At 38.0% G+C, this 16,661-nt stretch overlaps 1 protein-coding gene and 2 pseudogenes across 6 annotated transcripts in view; 1 reads left to right on the top strand and 2 right to left on the bottom strand.

The window, feature by feature from the left end:
- Positions 1-16,661, top strand: part of GPHN (gephyrin) — a 642,655-nt gene that overhangs the window by 369,352 nt on the left and 256,642 nt on the right. For all 4 annotated transcript variants that reach the window (XM_023517593.1, XM_023517595.1, XM_023517592.1 and 1 more), the window contains exon 6: positions 5,896-5,962. In XM_023517593.1, the coding sequence (XP_023373361.1) occupies positions 5,896-5,962 (67 nt within the window). The remainder of the gene's footprint in view (positions 1-5,895; positions 5,963-16,661) is intronic.
- Positions 12,328-13,089, bottom strand: LOC105887757 (annotated as a pseudogene). The gene has a single exon (XR_001161588.2). The product of XR_001161588.2 is annotated as a mitochondrial import inner membrane translocase subunit Tim9 pseudogene (transcript).
- Positions 15,790-16,661, bottom strand: part of LOC100940961 — a 2,393-nt pseudogene continuing 1,521 nt past the window's right edge. The window contains exon 2 of the transcript XR_002775133.1: positions 15,790-16,205. The product of XR_002775133.1 is annotated as an ATP-binding cassette sub-family F member 2-like (transcript). The remainder of the gene's footprint in view (positions 16,206-16,661) is intronic.

Genomic DNA, 16,661 nt, shown 5'->3' with positions numbered 1-16,661 from the left:
AGCTCACAGCAACCTCCAACTCCTGGGCTCAAGCAAGTCTCCTGCCTCAGCCTCGCAAGTAGCTGGGACCATAGGCACCCGCCACAATGCCTGGCTATTTTTTAGTTGCAGGCGTCATTGTTGTTTCTGTGGGCGCAGGCTGGATTCGAACCCACCACCTTGAGTGTATGTGGCTGGCGCCTTAGCCACTTGAGCCACAGGCGCCAAGCCATGTCTGATTTTCAATCAAAAGTTTAGTTTACTATTTCTCAAACAAGAAAGCAGTACAATTAATTAAACTGTGCATCTAAACTATGGACACAGTTTTGTCATCTTAATGATAGCTTGTTTATGCTGGTAGTGAAGAAGCCTGAAGAGTGAGTGGCAATGAAATCGGAAAAGGTGTTTTCCACAGTCTGTGAGAATTGAATATTTTTCCTTTTAAGCAGTAGTTCAAGGCCCAAAAGAAATGTTAGTACTTGATGCAAGGACTATTGAATATGTTTGATGGCACAGAGTTTCCATGTCCAGCCTCTGTATTTTGAGCAGCATTGCTTGTGCAACATGTGGTCAAGCATTGTCTTGCACAAGGATTGGCCTGTCTCTGTTAACCACTCTTGGCTACTAAATCCATAGCATCCTCATTGTTTTTTTCTACTTAGCTGCAGTAAACATTTGCTGCAATTGACTGACCAGGTTTCATGAAACTGTGGTGGATAATACCAGCCCTGGACCACCAAACTGATACCATTAGCTTTTTTTTATTATTGTTCAGACAAAGTCTTACTTTTTTGCCTTCAGTTGAGTGCAATGGTGTCACAGCTCACAGCAACCTCAAACTCTTGGGCTCAAGTGATTCTCTTACCTCCGCCTCCCAAGTAGCTGGGACTATACGCACCCACCACAACTCCTGGCTATTTTCAGAGATGGGGTCTTACCCTTGCTCAGGCTAGTCTTGAACCCATGAGCTCAGGCAATCCACCCGCCTCGGCCTCCCAGAGTGCTAGAATTACAGGCATGAGCCACTGTACCCAGCCCCACCGTCAGCTTTTTGTGATGAATATTTGGTTTTGGACTATGTTTCAGCACTTTATCTTTATCCAACCATTGTGCCAAATGCTTGCAACAGTCAAAAAGAATCTATTTTTCTGGGTGCAGGACACAATTGTAAGAGGGACTTTACCTAACAAATGCAATCAGTGTAACCTAATTCTTTGTACCCTCAGTGAATCCCAAATGATTTAAAAAAAAAAAAAGAAAGAAAATTAGTCTGTTTAAGATATAAATACAACTTGTCCCTTCAAAAATATAGCTCAATAAAATAACCTTGCCAAATCGTTTTTGGCATTTTTAATATACCATTGAGTAGATCTAGAGAATGAAATTTAAAAGATTTAACATTTTGAATATAGAATCCTTAAAAATAATGGAAAAAAATATAAAATCACCAATATTGGAGGCTAGAACTGTAAAGACTCCATCAAAAATGATATTATAGGGGCCTTTCTCATCCAGTCACCCCTTCAACAAGGCTCTTTCTCATTCTCTTTTCCAAATCTAAGCTCAGCTAAAGTCTCGCCTCCTTCATGAAAATGTTTGCATCTATACCAACTCACAGATATTTCTGTTCACTAAAATGCTAGTCCATCCAATTTACTAAAATTGTTAATTTCAACAATTCAATTTGTAGTTTTGCCTACCCAATTAGGTGAAAAGCCCAATTAGAGATAATATCTTACCTTTGTTTAGTCGTACTTGTACTTTACAAAGCTAAATACAGTTTTGTGGACTTAGAGACCAACAACAACAAAAAAGAATCCATTTTTCATAACTTGTAATAATACAGTGTAGAAATGGTTTGCCTTTATTTCATAACACCAAAGAAAGGCAAACTTCAAGGCAGTTTTTCTTCTGACGCTAGTTTAAGTTATGTGGGAGCTATCTATCCAGACTCTTTACCTTGCTGATTTGTCCAGTATGTCAAACCTTGCTGCTAATTCACACATAGGCTGTGATGGCATCGCTTCCGCTGTAGCTTTCAGCTCATTTTCCACGTTGGTCTCACGTTGCTCCCATGGCTCAATTTCAAGATTAAAAGTGCAAGAACAGAAATTCTCAAACCATCTGTGTATTATGTGTTCATTAGCTATATCCTTCCCAAACACTTCACTAACAGAGCTCTCTGTCTGCATTGGTTCCATGATGGAACTCATAAATAACATGATTTTTCACATATGCCCAGTTTCACAAAAATTGCTCTAAAAGAAATTGAAAAAGAATCACAAGCCAAAATGTGTTTGAAAGAATAAGGATGTACCTTTACAATAAAAAGAAAACAAGAAATGTCAAAGTGAAAATCAGAGATCTCCACTCTTAGTATTTAAGGAAATCTAACATTTCATAATTAACAAACTATATACATCTCAAAACCAATTTTTAAATACTTGAAATAGATCAGGAAATTGGTAAAGAATAAAAAAGAAATCCAGTCTAAATTTTAGCAAAATAAAAGGATAAAAAAAATTGATGGAAAAAACAGATATACTCTCTCCCAGCTATAGCAATACCTTTAATTGTATCACACACACACACATAGAAATAGTGGCCTAGATATTATAACTATGGATTTTATTGGCACTGCTACTAGAGTATCAACCTAGAACAGAAGAAGTATTACTAGAGACATAACAGGCCTGGGCTTGAAAACCAGAAAGTTGGAATAAAAAGAATTAACTAAGCTTTCATTTGCTACTAACCTTGCGGTGAAAGAAGTTATAAAATTTCTTGGAAAATAGGATTCAACAAATTTCATAATTCTTAACAACTTAAAAATGTATAGAGGAAAAACATTGTCAGTAAGGATAAACTTGTGGATGCTGTCCTTAGAAAAGGAAACCATATAAACACAAGGTGGAGTGAAGTTACCGTGTAAAATTGCAAGATCCCAGAAGCATGCATCAATCAAATTCTTTGTACCTCACATTATTTCTCCATATTTTGTAGGTGAAGATATTAATCTCTCCACAGAAATTTTGGGAGGATAACATGCAAGAGTTATTATGAAAATATTTCTAATTTTAGGAGGAAAGTTGTAATAAACTTTCTGATGTAGTTAATACTATATTCTATAAGAGACTATTATATTCCTAGTTAAAATTCTAGGTGTATTAAAAAAAGTTACCAGATTTATCTTATTAAATGAGAGTACCTTAAAAATAATGACATTTTAATCATAATGCTGGTGATGTTATTAATCATTACTCAATTAGCTTTCAAATTGACTAAAAGATACAATGTAGTATTTTCAGTGGGAAAGACAAAATTTCTAAGTAAAATAGGATCATATTAGGGACTATATAATTACCCAGTGCTGTTTTGACCTGAATTATAGTATGTAATCTAATTCTAACTGCCACAATTAAATCAGATTTTGAGGAAGTACCATTAAGATTAAATATGAGAACTAAAGAGCTTCTGCACAGCCAAGAACACAGTAAGTAAGGCAAGCAGACAGCCCTCAGAATGGGAGAAGATTTTCGCAGGTTATGTCTCCGACAAAGGTTTAATAACCAAAGTCCATAGAGAACTTAAACGTATTAGCAAGAAGACAACGAGTGATCCCATCTCAGGATGGGCAAGGGATTCGAAGAGAAATTTCTCTGAAGAAGATTGGTGCACGGCCTACAGATATATGAAAAAATGCTCACCATCCTTAATCATCAGAGAAATGCAAATCAAAACTACTTTGAGATATCACCTAACTCCAGTAAGATTAGCCCATATCACAAAATCCCAAAACCAGAGATGCAGGCGTGGATGTGGAGAAAAGGGAACACTCCTACACTGCTGGTGGGAATGTAAACTAATAAGTTCCTTTTGGAAAGACATCTGGAGAACATTTAGAGAACTAAAAATAGACCTGCCGTTTGACCCTGCAATTCCTTTATTAGGTATATTCCCAGATGACCAAAAATCGCATTACAACAAAGATATTTGTATCAGAATGTTTATTGCAGCCCAATTCATAATTGCCAGGTCATGGAAGAAGCCCAAGTGCCCATCGATCTACGAATGGATCAACGAATTGTGGTACATGTACACCATGGAATACTGTGCAGCCATAAAGAAAGATGGAGACTTTGCGTCCTTCATGTTCACATGGATGGAGCTGGAAAATGTTCTTCTTAGCAAAGTATCACAAGAATGGAAGAAAAAGTATCCAATGTACACACCCCTATTATGAAACTAACTTATACCTTTTATGAAAAGGTTATGAAAGCTATAACCTAGTAACAGCCTAAGAATACGGGGAGAAGGGAGGGAGAGGGGAGGGGGAATGGGTGGAGGGAGGGGGATTGGAGGGATCACTTCTGAGGTTTATCTTACAAAGGTACAAGTGAATCTTTCTAAGAGTAGAATGTGAACATTTTAAAACAATAACTAAGAAAATGACATGAAGGCTATGTTAACCAGTTTGATGGAAGTGTTTTGGATTGTGTGTGAAAACCCCACACTGTACCCCAGAAGTGCATTAATGTACATAGTTACCATTCAATAAAAAAAAAAGATTAAATATGAGAAAATAGCCTTAATTATTATAATGAAACCATGAATAGATATGCCAATAAGAAGGTGACCAATGGCTAATTCAGTAATCATTTTCAGATATATATGGAAAGTTTTAAATAAATGGTTATGAACTCTTCTGTCTGATTATAAAAATGACAAGAATAAAAAATAAGGAAATACAAGGTAGTTTTAGGTTATTTCAGAGAATGAGAGTAAAGAATAAATGCAGTCGTAAGTTTTGGAAAATATATTCTTAACCTTAAAAATCTTAGTTGTAAAATTTTGGGAATAGTATAATCTCTTTGTTTTCAAATGATAAAAATGAGATAATTTTACCAGATCAAAGTAATGTATTCAATTAGTGACAGAGCATGAATCAAACTGTCATTTGAAAATTCAGTCTTTCTTTGAGGGGAAGGGAGATAGTCTCACTCTCTTACTCCATTGCCCAAGCTGGAGTGTCATGGTGTCAGCCTATCTTACAACAGCCTCACACTCCTGTGTTTTTCTATTTTTGGTAGAGATGGGATCTTGCTCTTGCTCTTGCTCTTGCTCTTGCTCAGGCAGGTCTCAAACTCCTGAGCTCAAGCAATCCACCCGCCTCTGCCTCCCTGTGTGCTAGGATTACAGGTATGAGCCCTTGTCCTCAGTCAGACCTTTGATTCTTGATTCTAGTCTTCTAGTGCTTTCCCACTGTTTCATGTTTCTTATCTAATCATTTAGTTTGAATGTGTCCCAGAAATTGATAAATAGCTCTGAAAGACTTTTCTCATTTGAAATGTCTGTGATTGTCAACGGGTCTATTAACTTGATCTCTACAGCATCTTCCCCTCTGCTGTCCATATCCAAAAAACCTTGTTTTATTTCTTTTTTGTTTTGTTTTGTTTTTGTTTTATTTCTTATGCAAAAAACCTTGTTTCAGATTTCTTGAGAAGTAAGAGTCCAAGTCTAATTCTCACTCAATTCTTAAGGCTCTCATGTATTAGACTTTTGAATATAAATACACTAGATATTTTTTTAGTTGATCTCATTGAGCTCTTGCAACTATATAAAATATGAAGGAACTGAAGTTAGACCAAAAAGGTAATTTGACCATGATCAAATCCTTTAAAATTCTTAATTTATTCTGAGTCCACATTGAGTGCATTTTCTTAATCCACTGCACTAACCATTATAATAAAAGCATCAGTTAGAATGCCTAACTCGTATAGCAATTAGTGACTCCCTTATCGTAACAATTTCATTCCTAAATTGTAAAGATCAAAATGATTGATCTTTTTCTTGAATATATTTAAAACAAGCATTCATTGCAATTCATCTACTTTCTCTTTTTTTTTTTTTTTTCAGGCCTGTATGTGGAATCAGAGGGAAAACTCTCATAATTAATCTACCAGGTAGCAAGAAAGGATCTCAGGTAAGCCACCTTGATATTTATATAGTATACTGTAAAGACCTTTGGCCAGCTGTGAGAATTGGCCAGCCAAAAAGTTGGAGCACTCCACAAGACTATTCTCACTTCTGACACCAATTGTAATTCACTAAAGTCCCAAAATGACCCTTAGGTTCAACAAATAACTAGAACAACTCATAAAATTCACTGAAAGATGTTGCTGACCTGAGCTTTTGGTCTCTGGAGTCTTTTTGAGCTCATTATATACTGCCCAGGTTCCTGACCTTTAGTCTTTAGTCCTCAGTGGTTATATTGATACCTTTAATCTTCTATACCTTCCAGGAGCAAAACTGGATCTGTGATGACCAAAGTCCCTTTTATAAATCACAACATTAGACTGATTACTCATATAAACAAAAACATTCCTATCAAGTGTGACATTCCTTAGACCTACAGATCATTTCCTTGTAGCCAAGAGCAAAAGCCAGACTCTGCCAGCACAGTGGCTCATGCCTGTAATCCCAGCACTCTGGAAGGCCGAGGCAGGAACATCCATTGAGCTCAGGAGTTTGAGACCAGCCTGAGCAAAAGTAAGATTCCATCTCTACTAAAAATAGAAAAATTAGCCTGGTGTAGTAGTACGTGCCAGTAGCCTCCCAGCTACTTGGGAGGCTGAGGCAGGAGGATGGCTTATGTCTAGTGGTTTGAGATTGCTGTGGGCTAGGCTGATACCACGGAAGTCTAACCTGGGCAACAGAATGAGACTTTGTCTCAAAAAATAAAAAAGCCAGACTCTTTGGGTAATACCAATTCTTCACTACACAGCCTTCCTTCCCCCCATTCCGGCCTTTGGCCAAGGTTTTGTATTGCAAAATAATCGTGTTTGTCTGGGCATCTGTATTTATTATAGCATTTAAATGATAGATGCAGTAATAGTATAAGTGTGACTATGCCTAGGATTTTGGAGGAGGCAGCTTGGGATAGATTTAGAGAAATAGCTAATCCATTCTCTAAACTCAAGAAATTACATATTCATATTTTTGTTCTAATTTACTAATTTACCTTCTTGTGCTACCATTATTTGTACTATGTGATATGCTTATGCAGGACTATATACTGTAAAAATTAACTAATGGATAACTAAATAGAGTTGTTCCTCAGGCTTGTCATTTTTCATTGATGTTATATCTTGCAGAAGCTTTAATTCAATTTTCCAATACATTTGACCATACCCTAAAAAATAACAGTGGGAATATACTGACAAATTATTAGAATACCCCTCAGACATTAGCTCATTTATCATCACATTATATGACCAAAAAGTCTCCCAGATTGATACTACCTAGGTTTGCAGGCTTATCAGATTCCAAAAGCAGGAATGGTTTCAGCAACATATAGCTTATCCTTTCAAGTATGTTATAGCTGAGGTAAGACACAGTGTCATCTCTTGGTGTGAACCTTTAGATACCAATCTAATATTATTTCCCTCAATGTATAACTTATTCATTAATCCTTTGTCCTCAGCTACCATTCTTCCTTCTCTCCATTTATATCCATTTTTAAATGGGATGTTGAGTTCAGCCACTATACCTGTTCAGATTGCCAGCTATATTACTAGTTTAACAAGTTCCTTCTGCCTGGTCTTTGCCTATTCATAAAGGGTAGGCTTACAGAGGTAAAAAAAGAAATAGAGTACCTTAACCCATTGGGCAGTGTAACTGCATTCACTATCAACCCTAATTTGACCATATGGAGGGAAGGCAGTAGGCAACCCATCAGGTTCTTAAGCTTTCTGATATAAAAAGTTTTAAGATATAGAGGTGGTGCCTGTGGCTCAAGGAGTAGGGCACCAGCCCCATATACCAGAGGTGGCATGTTCAAACCCAGCCCTGGCCAAAAACTGCAAAAAAAACAAAACAAAGTTTAAGATATAATCATAGTTTCTTGCTTAGTAATCATCTCTGCTTCTGGTACCCACAGTTGCAGCCTTGGTCCTTGGGACTTCTTCATCAAGTAAAGAACAAAGTGAAAGTTTAAGTAATTTGGGGGACAAAAACATAAATTAAAACCAGCTTCCTTCCCCAATCTTCTCTTCCCTGAAAAAGTGAGGAATCTATCTAATGGAGACCTTCTACCCTTACCCTTCCCAGACCTGCATTGAATGTATTCACGTACTTATGAAGGCCTGTAAACCAGGTAGAAAATGTGTTCCTTAGTCAAAATAAATGTTAATAGTTTGTCAAAAGGATTCAGTCTATAAAATTTGGATTAAGTCAGAAAGCTGCCCTCAAGGATCCAGCAGACCACATGTGGCCTCCATGCAGGTTCTTCATCCCTGCTCTATTTTGATCCTTTTATGGCAGCGGCCCTCAACCTTTTTGGCACCAAAGACCAGTTTCTTTCTTTTTCTTTTTTTTTGTTTTTGTTTGGTTTTTTGAGACAGAGTCTCACTTTATCATCCTCAATATAGTGCCATGACATCATAGCTCACAGCAACCTCAAACTCTTCGGCAAATGATCCTCTTGCCTCAGCCTCCCTGGTAGCTGGGACTTCAGGCACCTGCCACAACGCCCAGCAATTTTTATTTTTTTATTGAGACAGAGTCTCACTTTGTTGCCCTTGATAGAATGCCAAGGCATCACAGCTCACAGCAACCTCAAACTCTTGGGCTCAAGCTATTCTCTTGCCTCAGCCTCCTGAGTAGCAGGGACTACAGGCACCCATCATCACACCCAGCTGCTTTTTTAGAGATAGGGTCTCACTCTTGCTCAAGCTGGTCTCAAACCTGTGAGCTCAGGCAGTCCAACCAACTCTGCTTGATTACAGGCATTAGCAACCACTCCCAGCCAATACTAAGCTATTTTTGGAGATGGGGTCTCATTCTTGCTCAGGCTGGTCTTGAACTCCTGAGCTCAGGCAATCCACTTGTAATGCTGAGATTACAGACATTAGCCACTGCACCCAGCCCACCAGGGACCATTTTCATGGAAGACAGTTTTACCACAGGCGACCTGGGTGGAAAGAGGTTGAGCTCAAGTCAATGATGCCAGTGATGAGGAACAGCTATAAATCCACATGAAATCTCACCAACCAGCCTAGTGCAGTAGTGGCACCAGTTAGGCAGTGGAAATTAGAACTAACTCACGTGTGTAGTAGCTGTCAATTTAGCTCTTATGGGTTACTAATATACTAATTGCATCATTCAATCCGGGAGGATTATTTAGTTGAAATTTATTTTAGTCTTTGGTATTTTAAATACATTACTTTTAAAAAGAAAATAAAAATGTGAGAGATGAACAAAAATGTATTAATAAAATTAAAAGGATTTGTTGTCAGATCCCCCACCCCTAATCTCGATTCAGTCCATCTCTGCATTGCTGCAGCCCCCTAGTGTCTACTCACCTCATGGGCTCAGGTGACCACATCACATAAGTACACAGAGATGTCTGCTCCCAGGTTCTAATTAAATTCCAAATCTGTAAAGGAGTTCTGATGAACATTAACATATCCTACTTTAAAGTACCCCTTAAATTCCCAGAGTAATTTTCACAGGCTTACCAACTCTTTAGATCAGCTTTCCATTGTGCTTCTGCCTGATAGTATGACAGGACTGTTGAACATGCTTATGAGTCAATAAAATCCCAAATGTAAGGGAAAGCTATAGTTCAGCTCATCAAGTTCATTTATTTCTACCTTCTTCAGTCAGAGTAACAACATTCCAAACAGGACACTATCTGTTCACTTTGGAACTGCCTTCTGTAAATAAGGCAGCTCTTTCATGGTCAGTATAGAGGTGTTCATAGGGTATTGCCCAAGTGCCCCAAGTACCACAGGATCCATCAGTTCCTCATCCAGGTTATAAATTCATCTCCATAGAAAATAGACTACCTGCTTGTGAGGACCTCCCTGTATTCCCCTGAGTATGATCCTATATGCTCTATTCCTATTTTATTATAGAATTCTTCTGAGCCCTGCCCTCTTCTTTAGAGTATGTCCCTGACATTACATAAGACATTATGGGAATTAGAGATTTCAAGATTATTTCTTTCAGTCATAGAGGCAGTCTCAATTAAAGTTCAGTGACAAGCTAGTAATTGCCTCTCAAATGGAAATTTTCTGGTCCAGAATCCCAGCAATTGTCACTGGGTAGCAGTCACAAGTTTTTGCCATGAGCTCCAGCCTATACTCCACATAAGGTTACTGCATGGCAAATTACTGGTTTGTGTGGACTCAGGCAATCTTTATTTGTTCCTATTTAACATGTCTAGGCAATACTAGCATAAGGATGATTTACTTGCCTTCTGTCTTACAACGCTAGGTAAGGGAAGCATTTCCCATGCAAACATAATATCCATGTCCATGATATATTTAGGTAAAAGGGACTTAAACACTTCACATGAAATTTGTTATTTAAGTATTCTAATATTTGTATTTTCACCTTAATCCCATCAACTGTTTCATTATTATTTTCTCTCAAACCACCTATTTCTCCCCCCCAAAGGGATTTCAATAGTTTTGAAATTCACAGTTGACTTTCATGTATAAGAGTCCCAGAAAATTTTCATCTCTACTCCCTAACCATTTTACCCATTACGGCCTTGGATCTCCAGCTCTGGGTCTCTGGCTCAGGTAAAGGGACCCAGACCATTTTGTCAGTTCTATACTTGATTAGATTATGAGAAAATCACCTCAGGCAATTTAAGGTCATGTTTCTTATGAGCATCTTTGCCTTTTAGCTTTTAAATTTCCTCCAAACTAAATAGGCAAGATTTATTTAGGACTTTTCAATGATCAATATTGGTAGACCAGCAAGGACTCCCATCTGTTCACCCAACCTATGACAGTGTTAGACCAAAACCTTTGTTTTACCCCTTTCATTGTTCACTGTATTCATTTTTTTTAAAACCATTGAAATATTTCTGCCCTCTGGGACAGGTCCCTTGAATTTCCCCATTTTCTTTCCCATTCTCTTCCGAATAAGTCTAACTTTTGTCATTATGTGTAGTTTCTTATTTTTTTTTATTAAATCATATCTGTATACATTAATGCATTTATGGGGTACAATGTGCTGATTTTATATATAATTTGGGATGCTTACATCAAACTGGTTAACATAGCCTTCACCTCACTTAATTATTGTGTTAAGACATTTGTTAATGTATTAAGACATTGTTATTGTATTAAGACTTAATAGATTTGACGTGTACCCTTGCAATATGCACCATAGGTGTGGTCCTTCCATTTACCCTCCAACCAACCTCCCCTGTCCTCTCCCTTCCCCCTCCTCTTCCCTTCTTCATCCTGGGCTATAGTTGTGTTTTATCTTTCATATGAAAGTGTGAGTGATTTTACACTGGTTTCCTAATAATACTGAATATATTGGATACTTTTTCTTCCATTCTTGAGATACTTTGCTAAGAAGAATATGTTCCAACTCCATCCATGTAAACATAAAAGAAGTAAAATCTCCATCTTTTTTAAGGCTGCATAATATTCCATGGTGTACATACACCACAATTTGTTCATCCATTCATGGGGCATTGGGTACTTGGGCTGCTTTCATGAATGGCAATTATGAATTGGGCTGCAATAAACATTCTGGTGCAAATACCTTTGTTGTAAAATGATTTTTGGTCTTCTGGATATATACCTAGTAGAAGAATTGCACAATCAAACAGCAAGTCTACATTTAGTTCCCTGAGTGTTCTCCAAACTTCTTTCCAAAAGGAACGTACTAGCATGCACGCCCACCAGCAGTGCAGAAGTGTTCCTTTTTTCCCAACATCTATAATTTTGGGATTTTTTGATGTGGACTACTTTTACTGGAGTTAGATGATATCTCAAAGTGGTTTTGATTTGCATTTCTCTGATGATTAAAGATGATGAGCATTTTTTCATGTGTCTGTAGACTGTGCACCTGTTTTCTTCAGAGAAGCTTCTGTTCAAGTTTTTTGCCCGCAATGAAATGGGATCACTTATTCTTTTCTTATTAATAAGTCTGAGTTCTCTGTGGATTCTAGTTATTAGACCTTTGTAGGAAATAAAACCTGCAAAGATCCTCTCCCATCCTGAGGGAGGTCTACTTGCTTTACTTAGTGTGTTCTTGGTGGTGCAGAGGCTTTTTAATTTGACCAGATCCCAGTAATGTATTTTTGATGTTGCTTCAATTGCCGGGGGGAGGGAGGAATTCTTCTCATAAAGTATTCTCCCAGACCAGTTTTTTCAAGTGTTTCCCCTACACTATCTCCAAGAATTTTTTTTTTTATGGTACTAGATAGTATAAACAACTACTCAGTGATATTTTCATTTATTTTGCTTTTAGTAATAAATTCTTTTCTATCTCATACATGATTCAACACATATTTTGCTTTAGAATTAATAGTCACAATTGAAGAAACAATGGTTTATTTTTCTAATCAAGTGACCAAACTGCTGAATCTTAAGGCCTCAATAAATGTTGCATCTTATTATTTTCATTGAATAATAAGACCTATTTTGATTATTCCTGGTAAATAGCAATTTGGCTTCTCCAGTGGCTTCCGCTTGCCAAATACTCATGACAGATGATTTGACATGGTGGCCACTGCTCTCAGGCGACTCCCTCAGATGAACCCTCATCTCCAGGGCAGCAGCACTTGGCAATCTCTCATGAAAATCCATCCATCAGGACTTTTATATCTCTATCGTGGCTGGCCAAGGAGTCCAGCTTTGGCTGCCAGAGCTTCATTCTGCTGAATATGATATTCTTGAAATCTCATGGATATCCTTTGTGTCATTTTTAAATATTTCTGTAAGCAATGTTCTGAACAGGTGGTCTCTTCGGGTTTTACTTCTCTTGTGGTGAAGTCTTTAACACAGTCCAGAAAGCAGGTTTCTGTAAGTTTATTGTAGGTCTCAAGGAATTCCTTAAACTGTTTGATCTGATCAGATTCTGGTATTTGTGCAGCCATATTCTTTTGGACGTTTATTAGTCACCTTTTCTGATGCATGAGCTTCCTTTCTGTTCTGGAAAAGTCCAATCTTTGAATGTCTCCAGTGAGGGTGTTTCTTACTTCAGCATAGGCTCTCACTTCTGACGCCAGGACAAGGCTGGAGGGCTGCGCTGCGGTCCAGTCCGGGGCACAGGATCACTATCCCAGCGGGCGCCGCGGCAGCTACAGGGAAAGAACACGTCTCTCCAAGAATTTTTATAGTTTCATGTGTTAAGTCCTTTTACCAGTGAGAGTCAATTTTTATTAGAGGAGAAAGGTATGGGTCCAGTTTCAGTCTTCTACAAGTCACCAACCAATTCACCCAGCACCATTTGTGTTAAATAGGGAATCTTTCCCCCAATTTATATTTTTGACAGGCTTATCAAAGATCAAATGACAATGAGTATGTGGGTTCATCTGTTGGTTTTGAATTCTATTCCATACATCTACCTCTCTATTTTTGTGCCAGTAGCATGCTATTTTGATCACTATAGATTTATAGTATAGTCTAATATATACTGGTAGCGTAATCCTCCTGATTTGTTTTTATTTCTGAGTAATGTCTTAGCTATTTGAGGATTTTTCTGTTTCCATATAAAATGAAGTAGTAATTTTTCCAGATCTTTAAAGTATGACAGAGGTACTTTAATAGAGATTGCATTAAATTTGGAGATTGCTTTGGGAAGTATAGACATTTTAACAATGTTGATTCATCCCAGCCATGAGCATAGTATATTTTTCCATTTATTAACATCTTCAGCTATTTCTTTTTTCAGAGTTTCATAGTTCATTATCATGTAAAACTTTCTTTGTCATTTTTACTGTTGTTGGTTTAAAGTTTGTTTTGTATAATATAAATATAACACCCGATGCTTGCTTCTGCTTTCCATTTGCATTGAATATCTTTTACCTTAAGTTTATAAGTGTCTTTAGTAGGATGTGTTTGTTGTAAACAGCATAGAATTGGGCCATGTGTTTGTTTGTTTGTTTTTTAACTGTTCCTTCACTCTGTATCTCTTAAGTGAGACTTTATGTTTATGTTCAAGGATATTATTGGTATATGAGGTATTGTTCCTCTCATAATGTTATTAACAAGTTGCTTTGTAGCCTCATCTGTGTAATTGTTTTATAAGACTTATGTCTTTTATAGTCTGAAGTGTTTTTATAATGGTGAGCATTGACCTTTCATTTCCATGTTTAGAGTATTTTAGGGCTGGCCAGTCTATTGGTGACTATTTTGGTGTTTTTGAAAGACTTATATCTCCTTTCTTATAAAGCGTATTTGAGCTAGATACAAATTTGAGGGTTGGTAGTTTTGTTCTTTAAAAGTTCTGAATATAGGGACCTCAGTCTCTTCTAGCTTGTAAGGTTTCTAATAAGAAGTCTACTTTCCATCTGATGTGTTTTCCTTTATAAGTGACTAGATGCTTTTCTTTTGCTGATTTTAGGATTTTTTTTTTACTTCATGTTGATTTTAGAGAGCCTAATGACTATATGTCTTAATAAAATCCTTCTTGCAATATATTTCCATGAAGGTTTCTGAGCTTATTTAATCAGTATGTCCAAATCTCTGGAAGACAATGGAAGTTTTCTTTTTCTTTTTTCTTTTTTTTTTTTTTTTGAGACATAGCCTCAAGCTGTCCCCCTGGGTAGAGTACTGTGGCATCACAGCTCACAGCAACCTCCAACTCCTGGGCTCAAGCGAGTCTCCTGCCTCAGCCTCCCAAGTAGCTGGGACCACAGGCGCCCGCCACAATGCCCGGCTATTTTTTGGTAGCCATCATTGTTGTTTGGTGGGCCCAGGCTGGATTCGAACCCACCATCTTAGGTGTATGTGGCTGGAGCCTTAGCCACTTGAGCCACAGGCGCCGAGCCGACGATGGAAGTTTTCTTCAGTTATTTCCCCAAATAGATTTTTCAAACTTAATGTTTTGATTTTTTATCCTCCTTTGGTTATTCCTGTGATTTGTAGATTTGAATAATCACAACTAGGATTTTTTACCTAATCAACAAAGCTTCTCAGATGCTTTGTTCATTTTCTTATTCTTTACTGTGCTTTTATCTGACTGGATTAATTCCAAAGACCTGTCTTGAAATTATGAGATTCTTTCTTCTGCTTTGTGTAGTCTGTTATCGAAGCTTTCAACTGTATTTTGTAATTCATCAATTAATTTTTCATTTCCACAAATTCTATTTGGTATATATATTTATCTTTTGTAATTTTCTCATTCATATCCTGAATTGGGCTTCTAATTTCCTTGTATTGATTTTCAGATTTCTCTTGGATTTCATATGAATTCTTTATCTGGCATTTCAAGTGTTTCAATTTTTTTTTTAAGGGACCATGGCTTCCTCTTTATTTATTGGACGCTTTGTAGATGCCATGCAGGTCTAAAAGTTACATGTTAAATAATTATTTTAAAACTGACCAGGACTGAGGCCCTGGTCCAGAGCTCCAAACCAGAAGCAAAAGGAATAGGGGCGGTGGCCCTCTAATATCACCAAAACCCAGAAAACGAGGATCCTGTGCTCCTTCAAGGACCAAATCCAGGGGATGGGTCCTTGGGCTAACCCTTAGGTGCCTCTGGCTGCATCCCACTCAGGGTCAGGTAACCAGCAAGGGGCTGGAGGGAACTGCCAGCCGAGTCCAGACATGGACAAATGTAACTGGAAGGAGGATAGGAAATGGACAGGTACTGTCCAGCTGTGGAAAAGATAACAGAGTGCAGCTAAGGCAGATTGAAGGATAGGGGAGAGGTTGAGGGAGCAGTATTGCAGCAGTGCAGGAATGTAGCCCCAGGGTCCTGTCCTGAGCAGCTGGTCAAGATGGCAGCTGTTAGTCTCAGATGAAGCTCCTGACCTGAGCCAAGCCAGAGGGCTCACACATTGTGGGTCCTCTTGGTGAGCTGGGGCTCCTCATCCACCAGCTTGGACTTGAGTTGCTTCTTGTAGGCCAGGATGTCTCCAGGACACTTGGTGATTGCTTCTCATAGACCCAAATTTCCTGTGTGACCTGCTGAATGAGTCTGAAGTCATGGCTGACCAGCATCATACCACTCTCAAACTCATTGATAGCATCTGCCAGCGCATCAGTGGTCTCAATATCCAGGTGATTGGTCGGCTCATGCAGAAAGAGCATGTGGGAGTTCTGCCAGGCCAGACACACTCGGCACTTCTGCCCATCCAACAGGTTCTGAATTGGGCTCACCTGCTGTTTTCCAGTGTGACTGTATTGTCCAATGATCTTTCTCATTTCTTCCTTCTCCTTGATCTCTGGGTAGCACTTCATCATGTACTCCAAAAGTAAAGTGACCAGATGTCCCGCTTTTGGCTGGACAGCCCCAATTTTTAACAATTTGTCCCACGTCCCATGGTGTTTTTAAAAAGTCCTAATTTTTGGAAAGAATGCATGACAAGCTAGGGAATGGCAGGACAATGGGAAGGGAATATTCGGCTGCTGAAAAGGTTAATGTAACTCCATTTGGGAATGAAGAGGTTAATGTAACTTCATTTGGAAATGAAAAGGCTAAAGTAAACTTCCTACTCCCCTCCTGGGCAAGGTTGCCCAGGTGGACCAGCGCCCTACTCCTTTGAACCACAGGCACTGCCCTGTACATAATTTTTTTTAATGTATTATATTTGTAAATTGTACTTATGTTGAAATTAAAAATATATATATTACAATACTACTTTTGTGTTCTATAAAAATTTTGTCCACATAGACCAAATTTTTAATTAAGAACACCCCCCC

The sequence above is a fragment of the Otolemur garnettii genome, unplaced genomic scaffold (assembly GCF_000181295.1).
Source record: "Otolemur garnettii isolate 467f Iridium unplaced genomic scaffold, OtoGar3 scaffold00115, whole genome shotgun sequence".
Taxonomy (NCBI): Eukaryota; Metazoa; Chordata; class Mammalia; order Primates; family Galagidae; genus Otolemur; species Otolemur garnettii.
This window is presented reverse-complemented; position numbering and strand designations above follow the sequence as displayed.